The 21,841-nt window shown below is 36.1% G+C and overlaps 1 protein-coding gene across 1 annotated transcript; it reads right to left on the bottom strand.

Moving 5' to 3' along the window:
- Nucleotides 1–187: 187 nt before the first annotated feature.
- On the bottom strand, nt 188–21,661 carry LOC135702011 (dynein axonemal heavy chain 2-like). Its single transcript, XM_065222958.1, has 27 exons — nt 21,583–21,661; nt 20,809–21,516; nt 20,298–20,755; nt 20,102–20,232; nt 18,138–20,035; nt 17,911–18,072; nt 17,621–17,843; nt 17,423–17,546; nt 17,205–17,356; nt 16,981–17,151; nt 13,430–14,534; nt 12,420–13,367; nt 11,912–12,061; nt 10,902–11,857; nt 9,873–10,838; nt 9,329–9,814; nt 8,705–8,858; nt 8,476–8,648; nt 7,349–8,008; nt 6,302–7,197; nt 5,734–6,190; nt 4,819–5,665; nt 4,412–4,612; nt 4,136–4,316; nt 1,349–1,683; nt 744–1,163; nt 188–571 (listed from the first exon to the last, which is right to left on the bottom strand). Exons 1-27 carry the CDS (start codon nt 21,659–21,661, stop codon nt 188–190), a joined length of 13,425 nt encoding a protein of 4,474 aa, XP_065079030.1.
- Between the last annotated feature and the right edge of the window lie 180 nt (nt 21,662–21,841).

Here is a 21,841-nt window from a genome sequence, read left to right as displayed (position 1 = left end):
GATGCATCAAGAAACACTATTGCTGATCGATATCAAGTAATGAGCTGATTTTTATTCTGTCAATTTCATGATTCAAACTAAACTATGCGGCGGAGATAGTTTGTTGATGTATCTGTATTCTCTTTTTCGATGTGCGTTTAAATAATGTTGGATGGTTAACTATTCTTCTTGGGCTTCCGAATTCAGGTTATAAATTTAATAATAAACAAGTGTTCATCTTAATACATGTTTCCCTTTCGATGTCTCCAGAATTGAGTTCTATTGTCATTATGAACGAATCATCTGACTTCTGACAGTTGTAAAAGCATGGGCAGCTAAAAGACGATTTGTCATTTGAATCCTTTTTACGAGTTGGTTTGAACAAAATAGGAGGCATGGGATTGGCAATTTTTAAAATTTGCGGCAGTTTGAGACATTGGTCTTGCAGATTCCATCCACCGTTGTAAAGATATAATCCTCGTGCTATGAAACCCTCTGCAGGTGCCATATGAAGCATCGGTTTTGTTGTGGAGAGCACTGTTATATCCCACGTGAGTTCGGTCAACGGAATGCTATAGATTTCCGCATGCATCTGTAAGAAATTCCATCTTCAATATATGATTCATTTGGTTGATTTTTGTTATACATACACTCTCACAATTTGAAACACAATCAGACTAATCCATAATATCAAAAACCAGTTATTATGGAATACATGTAAGTATGTTGCTATTGTGAGAGAGTAAGTAATTTTTGTGCCAAACCATTATGAAACTGTGCAGGAATAATGTGGGCTTCAGTAGATTTCCTAATGTTATTTCCGTTAAAAGTTGTCCAGATTCAGACCATTTTCGAATATGTTCGATCCGATTTTTCATGTCAATTGCCCAGTCTGAGAGGTGTTTATCTGTCAGATATTTAATCCAAGCTTGAGGTACCTTGTTTCGTTTAATATCTAGCAAAATTTCCAGGAACACTTGACTGAGGCTGTTTTCTCCGGATATCATAGACATAAGTTGTTCAAGGTTTTCCCTGACTAACTCAATAATCTCATTGTATTGGACTATTTCCAGCAACAGGCATTCATTAACAGGTGTTTTGTTTGCACTCACAATTCTTGCAGCATTATCGTAGTCTAAACAAACAGGAAGTTTCTTTAGCAGTTCCATTACCATTTTCTTTGCCTGTAAATGGAAAGGATGGTGTTAAAATTTGGATTATTTAGATATAGGTATGTTTGCACAGTTTTTTCTTCTTTCTTCCCAAAGCATATCATACGGAGGCGAGTTCACCTTTTATACAGATTTCGTGTGTCAATATACAGCTCTATATTTGAATACAGGAGATCTTAATAATAAAACAGGCGTACCTTCTCATAATCCATTATGCCGCGCTGCTGATCGTACAGTGTTGCTTCCGCATGAAGCTGTACCTGATGGAGCATCTGCAGAACATAAGCCGACCGTGATTCCAAATATTTGATGTTTGCATTTTCGTTTTGCCCAAGCACCTTAATGCTATCTTCTTGAGGCAGTTGGTTCGTTATGAAGTTTATGTAAGATGTAAAATTTCCATCTCGAGGTAGTTTATACGCTTGATCATCGGATACAAATGAACATTGAGACGTTGCTATCAATTCTTGGCGGAAAATATCAGTGGAGTATGTATTAAATATCCGTTGGTCCCACGTGTTTGTAATTTGTGCTAGAAAAGAGATTGGATTAAAACAAGCTCGGGATAATATATAGAGGAGGGAGAGGACACTTGATCCCAGGCGAGATTTGTTTCCCCAGCTTATTTCTATGACGATGCGTTGAACATTTTATGCATTCTGCACTAGCTATTGATTATTCCATTAAGAAAATATCAGAAATGCATTTGACAAATCCAGAACAACATGTGAAAAGGGATACAAGCTTTTTGTAAACAAACCTTTGTAGGCCCTTTTCTCACCAACCGAGGGTCGCCCACGCAAACCAGCAATATCATCGAGAAGGGGAAAGTGTCCCCTACCCGGTGATGTTAAAGTTTTGCGTTGGTGTCATATGGGTGGCGAGAAAAGGGCATAAGAAGGTTTGTTTACAAAAAGCTGGTATGCCCTTTTCACATGTTGTTCTGGAAATGCAGTTTTGTTTACATAGGGGAGAAGGCTCTAATGTTGGCCTATGGATCTAAGATTGGGCTTATCGCTAAAAATTTGCTATTTATCAATTTTATCTAGATGAACGCGTCATTGGGACGGTACTAATTGATATTTAGTCGATTGCAGAAATTATGTATGGGCCCAAATATGGGGCAATTAGGCCGACATTATATCCATTTCCCCTATGAGCAATAACTAGTCTTTATTTTAACTATTTTCAGGAGACTTGAATCATAACCATACCAAATTCTCACCGTTGGAGGATTGATTCAGTTCCTTTATTTTATCCCGTGAAAAAAAAATAATAAGATACAATTGATATGACAAAAAAACACTTATCTATTTAAATACTAGACATCAAACTATTTGATAAAATAACGGATCATGTCTCTCCATGTTGGGGATCTTTGGTCTGTTTTTCCAAATTTCTGAAGAACGCTTTAAACTAGCGCTGTCGAACGTGCTCTTCGGATCTCAGCAATTATATCATTGTAGCCCAATTTTATTCATCGTTATGAATGTTAGCCCAGAATGAATGAGAAATAAACGAAATACATCTTGAAACATGTTTATCGATCAAAGATACAGCCATTTAAAAAAATCAAGTTTAAAAAAGTTGGGCAGGCCTGCTTTAAACTACACCGAAAATAGTTTTCATGTAGCTTCCATTGGAAACGCACATGATTTTCATCCATAATCAAAATTAATGGAATTCATCTGAATTTAACATAACATTTATGCGATCACATTAATTTTATATGATTTTTCATATGAATTTCATGGACCTCATAATATTCATGTAATTTTGTGGTGGGATTTGCTGCTATGTGATCACAGGAAAGCTATGTGAAAATCACATGGATTTCATCCATTAGATATGTGATAAATTTTTTGAGTGTACACCTACAATAAATTTAATCAACTACTATGGACCTTCAAGTCTGTATTGAGCCTGTCAAGATTGATTTAAGCGGCGCCGGTAGTGTAGTGATAAGCATGATTGCCTCGCACGTCAAAGGACCTGGGTTCAATCCAAGTCGGCGTCGCCGGGATTTTCTAAGGCATAACATCTCTGATCATGCCTTCCTTCGGAAGGGAAGTAAAACCGTTGGTCTTCGGTCCATGAGTTGATAGGTCGATAGGTAGGGTCCACCAGATGTGGGAGATGCCTCCCTGGCGTCGGTAGCATTGGTACTCAGTACGGAAAACAATCGACAGAAAAACAAATCAAGGAAAAAAAAGATGATTGATTGTACACATTACTAGTCTTGTTGCTCCTATAGTTGTGTATTGAGTCTCCATGCTAAACTATCAGAACCTAACGCTTCTAACGTACCGCAACTATAGGAACCTTTCCCCTAGCAGATGTTGAATAAAAAAAAACAAAAGGAGGATCAAGTATTCCTATCTTCCTCTATGCTACTCGTGCATTTGCGAATCCTCAAGAATACATATGGACGAGGCTAATGAGCGCACGAAGGAGCTTAAATAAGTATTGACTATTTTATGATAGATCGACAAACATGAAACGCAACGAAAAGTTGTGGTTCACCTGTGCTACAGACCAAATAACGATTTTGAATTTCAACAAAACAATTTGCTGAAATGGGTTCAGTAAAATAACTTTTTGCTGGAATAAAGTATTAGTATTTTTAGCATTGCCGACATTCAGTAAAACACGTAAATGTGAGATTATTTGCTGATAATCATTACGTCGAGCTTCCTGTCTATTTAAATGACAGATCATGCAAAACCAATTATGTGATAGCACGATTTTCGTACGTATTTTGGATCGTGTGCAACTTGGGTGAGAACCTATTAAGTAAATATATTTTATACAAGACCGTATAGTATACCATATTCTTCCACTAACAGGCTCAGTATGTAGGCTGTCCAACATGTTTCAGATAGGTATCTGAACCATGCTAGACAGCCCAAATACTGAGCCTGCTAGTGGAAGAATAGGAGGATATTGAAAGGGAAAAAGTAAGGTTTAAATTTGTAATGACTTACAGCCATATCCAACTTCTAGCACAGCATTTTTCATAAAACGCCACAGCATGGAGTCTTCAGGACGGCTTTGTTGTCCTACTTCATAATGACGCATGCGGTTGGTGTCTTGAGTTTGCAAATTAGTTTTGTATTTTGATTCCATCAACTCTTCTAAGCAATAAGTAATTAATCGTTCGGAAAGCTGAAAACGACAGAGCAAAACATTTGGTAGGTAAGTACATACAATCAATATACGTTATATAAAATGCTTGTTTGATAAACACATGGTAAACTTACCTTAAAATCCATTATATTGAATTGGTATGGCTTATTCCATCCTAAACTTTGATATTTATTTCTCTCAATCAGAAGCGAGTGGAAGAATGCCAGTGTAAACATCAACTTCTTATGTTGCAAATGAAACCTGGATTTTTCTATTTTTCTAAATTGTTCTTCTCCAATTTGTTCTAACATCGATTTCATATTGTACTTGATGCCCTTAAGAATATTAACACGCATATTTTAGCACAAAAAATGACAAGCTATAAATTTTGGCTAATAAATCAAGGCTAATTTATTTTAAAACTCAAACTAAAGGTCAAAAGGTGATAATGATATGATTGCAGGTCCGATCAATTAATAGATGGAACTAAGTTTACTGGAAAATAAATATGAAAAATAAATGTATTTCAATATTGACTCACCGCTGGTGGATTACACATATATTTTAAGCAATTTTGTAGTATGTGTACCGGGAAATGCTTCTCTTCTTTGTTCACGTGCATCCATAGGCGGAACTTAGATTCTGGGTTAACTGTGCATAGGTACTGTAGAATGTGATCAAATTGCGACAACCATGATTTTGATTTTTGACATTCATCAACGTAAAGCCATTTTTCAGTTTGTATACATTTTTTCAAATGTTTCACCACACTTTCCATAGGTTCTGTACTCATGTTCACATATTGAACGATTTTGTGGGACTTTTTCTTATAAAACTTCGAAAAATTGTGAACCTCTTGTAACGGGTTGTAATTGTCACTTGAAATCAGCATTATGGGTATGGCTGGCGTTGATTTTTCTAATATGTCATTTAAAGTGCTTCGGTTAAAATCAAGAAATTCCTTTCCAAGATTATTTGCAACAAAATTCTTCATGCATGGTTCCAGCCTATCGAGTCTTACACTACGAACCAATGTGTATTTTTGAAAAAGGGTAAGATTACGTTCCCAATTTTCCGGAAGGCTTTCATTTTCTGGATGTGGTGATGAACACCATAATTTCCAGGCATCGTTGTGTTCTTCAAATGATTGTGTGATTCCACGGAAGCCTGGAAGTTTATCCAGTTCAGTGAGATTATCCCATTGGTCGGAATTTATCCAGTCTGGACTAGGATTTTCTGTTTGCTCATGTCGATCAATTTTGTCAGCTCCATGTACGAAAAAGTTGAATGCTCTCACGCTCATTGTCTCAGCATCATACAAAAGTCGTACACATAGATAGAAAGTAAAAATGACCTGATCTGGAAAACTCAGCGCTAAGCAAACATTCCTTAAAGCAATGCAATAAAATTATTAATTCATACACAATGGAAATTCTATATTTCATATGATAATTACCGAGAAACATTGAATGTATGATGATCAATGATTTTCACCTTGCGTTCTTCTATGTTCTGAGTTTTTCCGCTTTTTTCTAAAGATTCATGAAACAAGGCAATGTACCAGTCAAGTGAAAACCGATACGTTGGATCCATGCACTTAAGGTCTTCAAGTACGAAAAATAATAAGGAAGCTCTTGCAGCACACGGGCTATACGTTTCACGGGAAATTTCAATGTCATATTTTGTTGATGCAGCATGCTCTAAAACTATTTTTACACTTTCTGCTGTCTGTTTAGAGGACTCCAATGATTCAATTAGTTCTTCATTGTCTATCAAAGGTACTTGACTTTCATTCAATATTCGCAAGATATTATCCTCCAATTTTGCTAACGTTGCTTTGCTTGATGTGATTGTTTCAATTAGTAATGCCTTACGATCTTCCAAGAAAGGGTTCTCATGCTCAATAACGGTTGCTTAAATATATTAAGATGTATTTTATGACATTTCGATTTTAGTAAATTGGTTAAGTTTTGAGTATGAGTAGAATAGATTAAGTTTTGAGTGTGTATATAGTTGATATTTACCTAGAAGTTTGACTTCCAATCCAGATTTTCCAAGAATAAAGTTGATCATGTTTGCGGTTTTCTTCAATTTACCAATATATGGAACATTTTCAGAAGTTGTTCCGATGAGAGAATAGCTCCATTGACTCCTATCTAGTTTCTGCAGTGATTTTCGGTATATTTTTTCCAATTGATCAAAGTGATGCAAATTTGTTTCCTGCACACTGTGTACAAGAAGATGTTTTTGTTCATAAACATCAGCTTCAATTTGATGCTGTGTAATATCTTCGTCAAGATTGTAACGAACAGATTTTGTCATTCCGCGTAACTTTATAATCCAGCGTTGAATTTCTCCTTGTGGGTCAACAACTAATGGAACTCGAACATTACTGTTGAGAAGTATTGATGCGTTTTCTACTGTTAACTCGTCATCGGGTAGTCCAAGGGATTGCCATGTTTGCAAATCATCGGTAGAGTAGAAAAAGGCAAATGTTGAAAAATTATCCGTAAATGTTAGCTCCAAAGCTTCAAGATCGACTTTCCATTGACTTCTGAGCGATTCTCTCGCAGTGCATGGTAACGTTCCAAAGTACACAAGGGATGCAGCTGCCATTAATGTGTCTCCAATAAGGTGAGAATATTTTGTTTTTAGGTCTTGAGCTGTGTTTGTCCATCTTATTTTTTCACCACTCAGTCCGTCAACTAGTGCTTGAGAACGTTCTAACTTCAAAATCATAATTCGTGCAGCATCTTCAAGTTCAAATTTACATTTCATTTTGTTTTCATATTCAGTTCTGAGTGCCGATAGCTGTTCTGCTAGTTCAATGAGTTTTAGTTCTGCTTCACGTAATGACAGTTGTTTTTCACGCAACGATGTTTTGGCGTCTTCCATTTTTCTAATTTTCGGTCCTACGTATCTAGAAAATTCAATAACAAAACACAATAAGTGTTTTTTTTTTCGTTGTCACCAAACCCATGGAAATTTACAAAGGAGACTTTTATTATAAAAATCTTTTGTTAAAATTTGCTACTGATAGGGTGTAAAGATTAAGAACTGTAAAAACTCACTTGTAAACTTTTCCGTAGTTCTCTATAGCTCGCACCCACAACATGAGAGATTTGGCTGCTTTTGAAACCATTCCTATTTTATTTGGCTCGAGGTCAGGATTCCGCACATAACCACCAATTGTTTTGAGCGTTTTTTCACCCATGTTGTTTTTATCAAAGTTTCGCAAAATATCTAAAAATTTCTGTTCTCCCAATTGGCGTTTGGCTTCTACCCATGTTGGCTCCTTTCCTAATAGAATCATGACTGCATTCAATACCAGCTCCACTTTCACTGGCGGTCGACTGTAAGACTTGATCTCATTCATATCTTTCTTATTTAATGAATCAAGTGCGGCGATCGCAGCGTTCAATGCTGGCATTGCCTTTTCTAAATCAGCTTCAGCAATAGTTGCTAGTTCTTTGCATATTATTTCTTCCGCACCAATTGTTTCCCGCTTGATGGCCACTTCTTGATTTTGTAGGTCAGCATTTGCAGTTTGGACTTGAATATTGTCAATGAATTCGTCAAGTTCGTGTTGATATAAAGCTATTTGCTCTTGTTGTTTCTCCAGGTCTATCTTAAGTTTTGCAACATTGTGCGTTGCTTCTTGGATTTGATGTATACCATTGTGATATTTATTGTAGATATTGGATAAGCATTCTCGTTTTGAGTAAAAAAATCTGTAATTCAGTAATAGAAAACAGGTCTTGTGATATTGTGAATACATAGTAAAAGTAACCCCCCCCCCCCCCACCAAACTCGATATTGAAGGAGCCAAAGAGTTAGGGAGTATATTTGGGAAATTTGTATCTGAAAAAGGACGAAGTAGCCTATATTTCAATAGAGTTTAGGAGAAATCGAGAAATACCTTGTTCAGACTACAGACTTATAACATGTTATAATAATTACCAACATGAAAAATTTAATCAAAATATGCTTATAACATGTTATAACTGCTCATTCTAGCCAGTGTTTAAGGGAGAGTTTAGTGTATTTGAGCATGAACATGATAGACCGCCAGCGGTTACCAGATCACTTGTTATAACATAGAGAATCAACAGATGCAGCGAGGGTAAAATTTCGGTCATTCAATATGTACGACTTTGACACAATGAGTGAAGTTTGATAGTTTTGATATTTTACTTGCCTTTTGATGGTATGAAGAAGCTCAAAATACCAACAATCCAGCGCTTTTAAATTTTCAGTTGAGTTTCTCAACTCGTAGGCTACTGCCGAATGAATTCTTGATACTGCATCAGATACAGCAATATGCATTCGCTCTTCGGTGCTTTGTATCAAGCTCTCCCGTTTTCGTTGATGCTAGAACAAAATATGCGCTATATATATATAAATTATTTGCTGCTAAACTTACTTACATGCGATTTAGATTTATCAAGTAAAGGAACATCGAATACAACATTTTTTAATAGAAAGCATCCTGAGATCTCACTTAAACTTTTCTCCGACATTGAATGGACGCAGTTTGTTGTGGTTTTAGACAGCATCGAAGAATAGGTATTGTATATTTTCCTGTAAAATTACAACAAATTATTTTTTCTTGCCGTACGTAAATTTATTGGGTTTTTTTTTTTATCTAATTTCGAATGATCCAATGAATTGCACTATATATGTACATTAATTGTTTGGAATAGAATTTACAAAACATTATTCCTTCCATGGGTTTCCGAGATGCATTCTGGACCTAAAATGTCGCTAGCTTCAAGGGCTTAAAATATGTTATTTCATAACCTTACACAATTTGTCATATCGTAAATTGCATATAGTATTTTTCGAGTTAGTAATTACATCTTGGTACAGTATACATCTGATTTTGGAACTGGTCAATCTGAAAACCAGCACCCATTTTTTTCATTTATCATATCACTTTAAGACAATTATGAAGCATTGGACATTAATAGGAGATTTTTTTTTAAACTTTACTTTTAGCCGTTGGCTAGTTCATCTCTTATTAATAGGAGAATATAATGCAACATGCTTACCAGTACTGATATTTTTCCATAGGCACTATCAGTACAATGTGTAAATTTAATTTAATTTGATTCCATGAGCTCTCCTCCAAAGTGATACAACTGTTCCTAGAGCATGGGTAGTAGCCTGCAACGGTGTCATTCACAATAATGCTGTTCAGAATATCCATCAGGTGGATGTTTATTGCGTTGTATTGATCAATCCTTACAACGCACATCGTCGGGTTTGTCTTGCAGCATTCGAATAGATTGAACACTTTAGAATCCACAACTTCTTCGTCGTCATCTGGTTGCATGTCAAGCATTTGTATTGTAGTATTTTTCGAGGCACATGCCGCTATCTGGCAAATCGTTTCACGACCGCTGCCTATAGTACCCACTAAAACTATGTGAGCAGCAGCAGTTTTTAGGATTCTCAATACTTTGGATGCATGTTTTACGGCTTCATGATGGACAATCAGAGAGGAGTTGGGATCTACAGTAGTTTCTATATGTTGCCTGAAATTAAACACACATTAGACAGTGCACTTTGGTGGTGCTTTAAATATCAAATTACGCTAAAATATTGACATCAGTTACATCCTGATACGATGAGTCTTGACACAATATATCGCAAAAAATAGGGCTTTCATTTCCTGGACACAATCCATGTAGAGTTGCATCGAAAAACCTTGAAATTGTGTCGTTGAAAACATCGTAGAATATTTTGTAATCCGTTTTATCAAGCAGATCCCATGTTTCTCGGTAACATTCATGTATCCACAGCCTGAGAAAATTACTTGAATCAGCCAAGTTTGTTTTTTGACTCAATAAGCAACACTTTTCCAAAATTCTAGAGATGGTTTTCAAAGAAAATTGATATCTTGGCTTTACTGGTGTAGGTGGCAAGCGTGCTGACAGTTTTCTAATCAAATCTATGGTTGCTGACGGTAGTGAGCTTAAAATTGTTCTTGTAACATCAATCTGTGTGATGGACTTAATTTTTCTGTTAAATATTGATGCAGCATTTTCGTCGTTATAGTTCTCATGATTTATTATATGGAATTGGTTAAGAAGCCGTGCAAAAGATGTTCCGCATTGATGCAATGAAATCCTATTCCTCATAGCTGCAACAATTGAAGTTTGCTTGAGACATTGTGGATGATTGTGTTCATGCCATGATCGATGTTCAATTAAATGCCTTAAAAATTCACATGCGTCCACTGTTTGCAGATCAGCAACGTTATGTAAATCGTCGATGAACCATACTAGGTTTTTCCGTTCTTTGGGATACAAAATTTCTTGCGATATTTTTATGGAATGGTGTGCCAGAATACGCCTTAAGGAATGAACTGATGTCTGGTCCGTAAAGTTACTATAACAAACATTTTGTTCATCTCCATTTGTATTTGTTAGAATATTTTGAATTAGTGCGCTTTTTCCTACTGTTGTGTTGCTAGTTATCAACAACGGTTTGTGGCTCTTCATTAATATCGACGAAACAAAATGGTAAGGCATATTCTCCGATGTGTATACAAAATTGCTGTAAAAAACAAATATGGCATTGATAATGAAGAACTCAGAAATCAGTTTCATTTGTTTTTACCTTGAAGCTACATTTTTGTTTGAATGTTTTACGTAATGATCATTCCACGGTATCCAGCTCGATGTAGTATTGGTGATTAATATAAAGTATTGGAAGACATTACCCTTTAGCGGAAAGCTTGCTGTACTGTCTGAAACTTGTTCTCGCAATAAAACGTCATATTTCAGCCGCTCCGTTTCATTCATCATTCCTCCAACAGACCATACGGAGCAGAAGAAAAATAATTTTCTGATAGCATCCATTAGATTCAATTCATCTTTGAGAATTTTTTCTTCACTCCACGTGGAGAATATATTTTGGAATAATTCACAAAATGTGTGAATAATAGATGCGTTGGTATGTGGAAGAGTCTGGGAGCAGTTCTTATTTTTGAAGTTCAAAAATATTTCCAAATAGCTTTCCGTCAAGCACTGCAATTCATCCTTGATGCGAATTTCATTCCATATCTTAGTTTCCAACCAAATGCTTATTATTTGCCTCCATGTTACATTTTTGTTATCGACGTGGATAATTGTGTAGCTCGCTAACGATGCAGGTGTAGCAAATTGTAAGTCGACCGTTTCAATAATTATGTTGACATCTTTTGGTTCACAGAAAACCTTCAGGGAGTCACTTCTGATACAATTCTGATCAAATGCAATGCTTGCCAGCCACGATTCGTCCAGGAGGCTATCTAATATGATACATTTTTGTTTATGAGTTGTTGATTCTAGAATAGCTGTTAAAATTTGGTCGAATGCTTCCTTGTCCCATGACTTTCTATCGTGTGGCATAGTGAGTGTCATAGGATTTACATAGTACCGCTTGAAACATGTGCCTTTGTTTGAAAGTATTTGCATTGCTAAACTGATAAGGTGTGTTTTCCCACTGCAAACTTCACCGGTAATAATCAGCTGCCGGTTGATCTCCAAGGCAGAAAGTATTTCCTTTACTTTAACCTCTGAGTAGTTTGAGTGCTATGAATGAACAATTTTAATATCAATAATCCTGGAAATACTTGTTGTAGTTACCACTAGATTTAAGGACCGTAAAGCTGCTAGGATATTCTCAGCCAGATTCGCTTCAGCTTCATCGTTGCGTCTTTCATAGGAAAATATGGAATTTATGCAGTTTGTAAAACAATGCTCCTGGCTCTCCGTTAAGCTTGAAATAAATTCATTCTGAATTGAAACGATAAAGATAAACTTTGTTCAAACCATGCATTTTGTATGCAGTCAAGTCGCCCTTACACGATGATCAAGAAACGGCTGAGTTGAGGAGTTTTACATTTTAATGGTTCTAAAACAGTTTTTAAATTTATAAGGTCAGATCGCTTTTTTAGTAGTAGTTTTCGTCAAGTTTTAATTTTGACCCCAATTCAAGGAACTAGCTTAATTTTGGTTTTGAATTATCATAAATTATGTACGATAGTAAAATTTCTGGAGAATCTAAAGGGTAAACATCGAATTGATAATAATGAATGAAGTTCGTCGAGTAAAAGAGACTTGACTTTTTCTTCAATGTAAGTACATATATCACCTTCAGTGCGATAGCTACGATTTCGGTTTCCGTATATTTTTCCTTGCGAATTATATTTTTGGTTCGTCGTATTGCATTTTGTATTCTGTTGGGTGTCCATAAGTAATACTGAGATGAAATGAGTACTTGTATGTACTCTAGAAAACACTTTATCAAATATCCTAGCTTTAGATATTGTTTGAAGCCATAACAGCAGAGCAAGTTTTGTATGAAAATTATTTGGTCCGGTAATGTTGAATAAATAGGTCTCATAATAGAACGTTCGATTTCTGGTAATGGGTCGACACGACTGTTGATTGTTGCAAATATATGAAACTGAGTTAATGGTTTCGTATTCTTCAAGTCTAATACTGTCTGTTTCGATTTTTCCACAAATGCTTCTCGTATAACTGCATTTAATGCACTTCGAACTTGGGAAGATAATGTATCTATGTTCTTGAAACAAATCCATGCTTGCAGCTTCCTAATACCATTAATGCATCTGGTTACATCAGAAATCTCCCAGCCGGAGTCACAACTGAGAGTAACAAATAATGTAGCAATCTCCATTGCCAGTTGTTTGAGAAGTTGAAAACCACTGTCTCTATAGTATTCAATCAGATATGGAACATATTTCGATTTCACAATATTTGTTACTGTCATCAGCATCCGGTTTGAGTGTGGAGTAACTAAGATTGGTTCATCACATGTCTTACATTCATAACCATACGGAAACACGCTGGCCAACTGAACTACTGAGCAACTCTTTGTTTCGTCATTCCAGTATGACCGAATCTGTGATGTCCATTCAAAATCGGATATACTGGACACTTTTGCTTTGATCAGGTTTTCAATAACATCTCTCGTATTAATTTCAGCTATGAGCAAACTTTCGTACTTTTTTTCAGCCAACACAACTTCTACTGAGTTGATCGTACTAAGCTTTGAAGTCATCCACTCGTTCAACAGCTGTTTTAAAAAAGGGGCAATTCTATAGGACATTACGTAGAATATCGATCGTATAGACTTACCTTGTTATGCATTGTTCGCAGCATTTTGAGCGGTTTGAATTTCCCCAATAAGTTAGTTTGAACCAAAGCGTTTCTTATATGCAAGGTATTTTCAATATGTGTACTTTTGAGTAATGCTTGATATGTCCAACGGCGAAACCATCCATGTTCTATACGCTTGAAGTAGTTTTGTTTCAACTGAAGCAGACATTTGTGTAAGGAAACCTTCAACACTGCGAATATTGATTTTTCTATTTCTCTTATGACACCAATGGGATCTTGTACCGCTTCTACAATTATTGGTTTATTGAAAGTTATGTTCTCTCCTTCTACAGTTTGAATGCCATCGATTTCCCAACTCTTGTATTTTCGGGGCAGATCAAGTTGTCTGATGTTGGCATATCTGATGTTCTCAAACGTATAAAATAATATTTGCTGGATGTATTCAACATTAGTCGGAAAAGCAATCAATTTGATCAACAGAACGTCGGGAACCAAATATAGACGAAAACAAAGATTTCTTTGATTTTCCAACAGTTGTTGAAGATTTTGTGCCAGCTCATCAAATTTCTTTCGCAATATTTCAACGTTTTGCAGATGCGCTTGTGCTTGAGGACACATGTCGTTTAGTAAGCTTGCTCTTGTTATAAATTCAAGTAGATTTGACCATTTTTCGTAACACATCTTGAACGTTTGATTAAAATCGTTGAGATATTGGGAAGTTTCTGTTGTCTTGAAAATTTCGTATAGTGGCTTACATTGCGTTTCGATTAATATAAGTGCTTCAAGCAGGTCTTTCAAAAAATTTAGGTTCGTCTCCCAGCAGTTGATTTTTTCTTGAAATGGCTTTCTATAAGGTGACTGTAGCAAGCGATCGATCACAGTGATGTTTGTTTTTAAGTTCAAGAAACATTTTTCCGTACTCGTAATCTTAAATGTATCTTTTGATGATCGTTGTACATTGAATCTGATCGATAGTGCCGCATTTTCTACCGTAGCAAGCTCCACTTCAATTTCAAACTCCTTTTGAGCTGCATAACACAACTTACTTAACATTTCTTCGTAGCGGTAAAGTTCTCGATCAATCATTTCTTCAAAAGATATTATTTCAATATACTTGAAATCGCTAGAAAAGTTAATTTTATGTAAATATATTGTCGTCTTTTTCAATGTGATGCAATGTAATGCTGATGGACACGGGTTCGATTCCCAGCCTGATAAAGGATCTTTTGAGGAGGATTTTCTTCTTCTTCTATCTGAATGACCTAAATGACTTTGAATGTTTAATGACGCACTTGTTTGAAACAGTCATAAATATGGGTCGGAGATTCAGTGCACTAAGTGTCTGCTCAATTCAGTGAATGAATAGGTGTCAGGCCTAATCGATTTTAATTTATAAGTGTTTGAAAAATAAATTAGAAAAGTAGTCCAGATTTTATTTTTTGGAAAACAAGTAATATTAATGATAATGATGGTGGTAATACCTCTTGTCTCTAAAAGGGTTTAAGCTAGACGATTTATCTTTAAGATAATGAAGTATGACATCTTAACCACATTAGCAAACATAATCGAACTGGTTACAGTTACTGATATAAATTCGCTCTACAGTTTACAGTTGCTTCACGGCGATATAAATGTTAAAAATCTAAGGCATTCACTTTATAATCAACAACGCATCCTTTCACACAAAGAACCCTACAATCTGATGCTATCATAATTTTCAGCAATGTCAAGATTTTCAAGGAACCCTAGCCAGGAAACTTCCTACTAATTCAAGCTTGTAATTTTAATTGTAATTGTTCAATGCCTTCCATTAAGCTGGCATATCTAGAGAGCAACCCCCAGGCATATGCACATACTGTCCTTCCCGGTGCACTCGTCAGCTTGACTCTAGACCATCATGGATGGTTATATCCAGGTCCTAATTTTTTTGGCTCTTTATTTAAGAGATTTTTAGCCATAGGCTAGTTCATCTCTTATCCAGGTCCTCCCCTGGTGTTCATCCATGTTTTGATACATTAATGTATGCATGGTTAAAGCTAATACTATTTGAAATTATCTGAATTGTGAAATCCTTTTCTATATTACTCAAAGTGAAGTTCAGAAGCTGTTGTAGTAGTAACCTTCCTTTTTTTATAATATAAACGCAAATTTAATAGTGATTAAGTATTTAAGAAATTAAGTATTCTGCCATGATCAAGTAGCTGATTTGTAGGCACACTGTATTAATTTTATATCGTTGTTTGTAAATTAATTAAATTAAATTTAATTGAACTTTTGATTCCTATGCACACACATGAACGTAAAGTTTAATGCAAATATATATATATATTTATAAACAGAAAATACAGCAATGTGCCAAGTGTAAATTTACAAAGTTTTTGATGTGTAGTAGTCATGATATTTGTGCTCTATTTCACGTGCCATACACACCAATGTTGCCTGCTGAGCAGTTCATTGAGCATGACCATAAGACATCATCGTCTTGAACCATTAATAACTTTTGATGATCGAAAAATGATCTTCAGTAACGTTGCAGCTAAGAAAACTGTACTCAAGCTTAGCTATCAATTTATGTTCTTGAAAAATATGGTGTAACAGCTTACCACAAAGATATCAACAAAAAAAAATTAAGGGTTGTGTCCAAAGTACGACCGCAATTCAGAAGTACGAGATTATTTTGTGGTTGTGATTGTGTGTTTTATAAAAATAACATTTTTCGCGTTTCGTAATATTTGAACGGGATCGAAGAGGGAAATAATATTGTCTCACTGAAAATGTAAAAAATTGTGGTCAAAGGAAGGACCGATTGTTCAATCTCCACTACGTTGTACGATGCAAAAATGAGCTTCGATACGACATCGTTCTTAACTTAAAGCTCATCCCACACCTTCCCGATATCATTCGATCGACTCTTCACAAATGAGAGCGAGATAAATATGGAAAACCGCCAGTGGGATCAGATAAAATTGGGTAGGGGCAGATAGCTTAATGCAAAAACAGCTCGTTGAAGAGGTGAGTCTCCTTTCACCCCATCGCTGGTTGACAAGCCATCCTATGCGAGGAAAATGTTTCTGCACGACGGTAGAGTACTTGCCACGCCGTCCGAAGCAGAAATAAGCAGAGACACGACAGCAGTGCTGCTTTATAACTTTTCAGGTTCAAGCAAAATGATGTGCAACCAAGTGGTACTCGATTATGACGACTGGGTTTGGGAAAAATGTTTATTTAAAGAAAACAGTGATAAAATTATCATGTGTACCTTTTTCAAGTATTTTTTATAGAAAATTTGAAAAGTATTTATATTTATTAGCGAATAATTCAAATTTGTCACCTCCCAAATGTGTAACGTGTAACCTCTCAAATGTGTAACACACTAGTTTAACAATTTCGTTAGATAGAATCAAGTTGCGGATGTTGATTTTGCATCGTAAAATGACAACAAGTTCTCAACAATCAACGCAATGGACCCAAATGTCCGTTCGGATTCAAATCCAATAAGAGTCCTACTAAAACTAAAAAGTCTTAACTTGAACTAAAATGTCAGAAAGTATGTAGTGTTTGAATCTTACAGATTAGTCATTTCCTCCACTGCTCTCCAGTGACGTTCCTTCATATGTGATGATCTCATGTGTACCATCATTGAAAATGTTATGTGAAAGTTTTGTACTTCCAATTTTACTGCTTTGAAAATAGGGTATTCCATATCTTGAGTCAGCGTATCGTTTAAATTCAGAAAATGGCTGTAAAATGTTGAGTTAGTACTTTGGATGGAATGTAAAACGACTGTGCGAACCAATCGATGAAGCCTATTTTGTTTTCAATTTCTTCAATCTTCATTGTACCGTATTGCTCGCTAAATACAAGTTGCTTGGTATCTTGCCATTGTTTCACAAATTGCCAAATAAGCTTCATGCCTTCTAATTTCCGTCGAATGTCGACAATAACCTTTAAGATAAATAATTAATACATTTGAAAATCAACGGTTACCATATCAGTGATATTTTCACTTACATCCAGTGAATGATATTCAACACCAAGTAACGCAAGCTTTTCTTTAATGTCTTTTTCTTGAGCTTCCAGTTGCTCCAACCTATGGATTAGATGCTCGATTACAGAAAATGCCTCTTCCGGCATGCTGTCAATGAACAACGATAATGATGAATGTTTTTGTTGTGTAAGCTATGAATATAATAATTTATGACTTATTACATCTCTTCACTGGTAGGCATTTCTTCGTCCAGCATTTTCAGCATTTCTAGTGCATTGACTTTAAGGTCCGCTGCATTATTTGCCATTGATAGCTTAAACTGATTTTGGTAATTTTCTATTTGCTCCTTTACTATGTTCAAATATTCCGTGTACCGCTGCCAATTTTGATGAATGTTTCGTCGCAGGTTGTATGCCTCCGGAAGCAAATCTTGCACACACGCTTCTGAAAAAAATAAATGAAGAAACTGGAACATAGAATGCATTGCTTATTTTTATAGATGTTTCTTTACCCAATACATTGAAGTACTTTATAATAGTCTGAATCTCGTCTATTGAATCTGGTATGTTGTCGAAGCAGCTTTGATAGGTTTCCTCAAGCACTTTCAGATCCTTAACTTCTACTGGCTCGACACTCAGAGCATCCATGTTGTGGTTTAATTTATTATGAAACTCTTTATAGATAGAACATACCGAAGTTTAGATAGCACATCTTTCGAGTATACATGATATATCTTACCAATTATACGCCCGTATGATACACACTTCAAATATTCAATGTACTTCACTTGCCAGTCATTAATATGATTAGTAATGGCATATTTAAGCTTCAAAGCATCTACTTCCACGCATTTGCAAATTGTTGAATCTTGCTGTGTAGTTAGTTGATTTAGAAGTTCCTCAAATTTTTCAATATTCTTCTGGAATGCTTCTGAAGTCATATTTGATAGCTTGAACTTTTCAATGAAAACTTGTCGATTGATGCTCCAAAACGGACGAAACACATTCCACTTCTCTCTGAAGGTATGAAGTTCCTCCAAAGAGTTGGAAATTTCTCCATGGATGTTGGTTTCAACTTGTTGAAATCTACTATCTTGTAGGAATTCGTCGTAAAGATTGAAATCAGAATCAATTTGGAACCGCTGACACATGCTAGGAATGAATTTTATAATAGATGTGACTTCAGTGGGCAAACGTTTTAATGCCGTCTCAATTGATTCCAGTGGAGGTTGGTATGCTATACCTTGTTTGTTCAACATTAATTCAATGCTCAAGATTGGAGTTGACTCCCTTTGCAAAGTTGTGCGAATGTTATCCAGTGTGTTCAGTGAAGAATTAAACACGGCAGCTTTCAAAAGATGGTCGATTTTTTGGACATACTGTGCCCAGCTGTCTCCCATTCTTCTGAGGTTTGATCCTAGATTCTCATAAATACAGAAAATGTGCTTACTTGTCTCTGAATAGACTCGAACCAACTCCGAAATTGATGCTTTTTTCTGCGTTTTTATGTCATTCGTGAAATCAACTAGTTGCTGGGCATGTTCATGCTTCAGTTTGAACAGAAGCAAATTGTATATACTTTCCATCCAGTGAGCAATCTTGATGTTTTCTTTCTTGTACACTTGAATTACATCCAACAGCTCCTTGACGTTGACGACGAAATTGTCAATAAACTCACTGAGATCTTCCTCCCATGTAAGCTTTCCTCGCAGTGGTTCTAGTTTCCTCTCAGTTTGTTGAATCAAAGGTTTGAAAAACAAGCGCTCTTTGTCAGAGATAGATGACACCACGTTGTTGAAGTATAAAATGATTCGGATCACATTGTCGAATGTTAATTTTACGTTATCATTTTTTTCCATATCGATAAAACTCGGTACCGTGGCTCCTGATACTTTAAAATAATAAGATTCTTCAAATATCACAAGCATGCGTCTTTCAATGTGGCATTCTAATAAACCAGGACGCACTTGACTGCGGCAGATGAGATTCCTATGGTACCACGCACCAAGATCAGGGCTTATTGATTTGATCCAGCTGTCGTTATATGTTTTGAGTGCTATCTTCACTTGCTTTTCGCATGATTCAAACAGTGTGAGAATGTCATCACTTTCGCTGTATTGAGGCAAAAATCGACAGCGTTCTAATAAATCGTTGAGGCGACAAATTCGTTCGAATTTAATTTTAAGCAATGCATATTGTCCCGACTTTCGGGGAAATAATGTTGGGTAATGGTTTATCCCGGATGAAACAGTTTTTGAAAGTGTGGTAAGCTCTTCTTTAAAAGTATGCCAAATTTCCGAAATTTTCCTCATATAGCTTTCTTTGATGTTTTCTCTTTTGTAAAAATTAAGCAGAGTTATGAGCACATTGATTTTCTCCTCCAAATTTTCGGCCACAAGAAAAACGTTTGATAGTAAGTTTTCAACGATGTCGTCAAGATTTTTCAACATTTCACGAAAATTCGCAATATAGTTGTACCATTCTTTGTTGTTGATATCCAGGATCGATCCCGATACTGACTGGATTCTTTCAATGCCTGCTGTGAAGATTTCTTGTACCTGATTGCACTTATCTTCATACATTGCCGCATTGTTGCATGAGAACTGATAATTTTTATAAGAGCTACTACCGCTGTTTCTGCAAAAGAAAAATAATGTTAACCCTATGCTGTTTTCGAGTTGCTGATTAAGGTCAAATTCTCACTTTCCAAATATTTTCATCGCGTTGCAGATATCCAATGTATCATACAGTCTTTGCATGAAGGAGTCGACTCTATTGAAAATACCAGCATAATCTAATTTCCACGTGAAGTCACGCTTGAAATGTTCGAGCATCTAATAAACCGGACAAGGAAAACATCTGATATTTTTGTCATAATCAAAATTAGTTACTAACTTACCTCCTCGTAGATAATTTTGTACGATTCACAACAGTTAATTTTGATGTTACAAATGTCTATGCCATAATCGGGAGATCCAGAAAGAATCTTATCAATATCGATGCTTTGCATGCAACAGGAAACAATTTCGTTGCTTAAGTATAGGAACAGCTTTGTGATGGACTCATCTTGACGAAGGTGAGATGAGTCTAATCCTATGAAACGGATAATGTTCATAACATATATGAGCTGCGAACAAAGGTCATCCTCATTGTCTAGAGAGCGAATGGCGAAACATGGATCAACCAGCAGCTTCAGGAAAGGAATGTTGGATTCAGCCATTTCAATTTCTTTCATAAGATCGTCCAAAACTTCTCGTAAAGGTTTGGTGTAAAGCGACTGGGACAGGTCCAGAATTTTCAAGATGTGTTGTATGTTGGCACTTCTGAATTGACTCTGAATCGCAGATAGTATTTCGTCTGGAATTAATAGGACTTAGAAAATTGTAGAACTTGGACATTGGTTGACATACGACGGTATAACCAAAAGCTGTACTCATCTGACGGACAGATAAGGTCATTGGGAACGAAATGTTGTGTGTCGTTGATGGTAGATCGAATTTGACTGGTCCAATCGATTACCACCGCTTCTAGGCGCTTGATTAGTGTTCGATTAAGGACAACTTCTTGAACTTCCATATTTGAGCCCTCACGGGGTACATAGAGAAGAGTAAAGCCGGACAACTTGTAATGAATATCGGTTAAATAGGTCATGAATGTATTGTATCCTGCTACTACATGGGCTTTCACGTTTTCCGACCACTCAGTATTAGATAGAATAAGTGGTCCATACACCTGTTCTAGCAGTACCAGTAATGATCCTTCAATATCGTTGTGTAATGTTCCAAACATTAGATCATCGTGGAATCGTTCGATTACATTGAAAAGTTGATCGGGTTCTCGCATGAAGTACATGATGTCATTGAAAGCACACGTCGGAAAGGTAAGCGAAGCGGAAAGCAGGTCCCCATCGTAGAAAATGAATAGCAAAGGGTTATCGACATCGGTCAGCCACAGTTTGATAACTTCCGCCACTTCGTCATTGAAATCGTTTTCGTCGTAGTCAAAAAGATAGATCATATTACGGAAGAATCCTAGGAGCGTTTCAAAATCTTCATCGCTATATGCCGGTTTATCTGCTTCTTCCTCGGCTACTTCCACTACTTCTACTACCTTCTTTCCTGTTTTTTTTTTCAAAGAGTAAAATATGCTGGATTTGATCTAACGTTAATTTATGGCACACTAACCTTCATCACTAGAATCCGAAAAGCTAGACAACTCGCTGATATTATCCGGCACTGGATCGCGTCCTGCATTATCCGCCATCGTGGAATCGATATGTGTGAACACTTGGTAAGATTGTTTGAAGTGAATTGATTGGAAAAATAACAGTAACCTATCGAAAACCGTTGTCAGGGCTGCTAGGTTGCTAGGGTTTTTGTATAATGTAGTGTGACATTAAATTATTGTTCCGTGATGGATCGAACAATGTTCGTTATTTTGTGC

Source organism: Ochlerotatus camptorhynchus, unplaced genomic scaffold (genome assembly GCF_037179485.1).
Source record: "Ochlerotatus camptorhynchus isolate MF236.1 unplaced genomic scaffold, CSIRO-AGI_Acam_v1.1 ptg000182l, whole genome shotgun sequence".
NCBI classification, from domain to species: Eukaryota; Metazoa; Arthropoda; class Insecta; order Diptera; family Culicidae; genus Ochlerotatus; species Ochlerotatus camptorhynchus.
This window is presented reverse-complemented; position numbering and strand designations above follow the sequence as displayed.

What these genes read in the sequence shown, in the direction of transcription:
- LOC135702011 (XM_065222958.1), bottom strand. Translation starts at nt 21,661, where the DNA reads ATGGCGGATAATGCAGGACGCGATCCAGTGCCGGATAATATCAGCGAG. An exon ending in ATGCCTACCAGTGAAGAGAT is followed by an intron (nt 17,547 to 17,620) that starts GTAATAAGTCAT and finishes GTTCATTGACAG; the next exon opens with CATGCCGGAAGAGGCATTTT. An exon ending in ATTGGAAGTCAAACTTCTAG is followed by an intron (nt 6,191 to 6,301) that starts GTAAATATCAAC and finishes AATATATTTAAG; the next exon opens with CAACCGTTATTGAGCATGAG.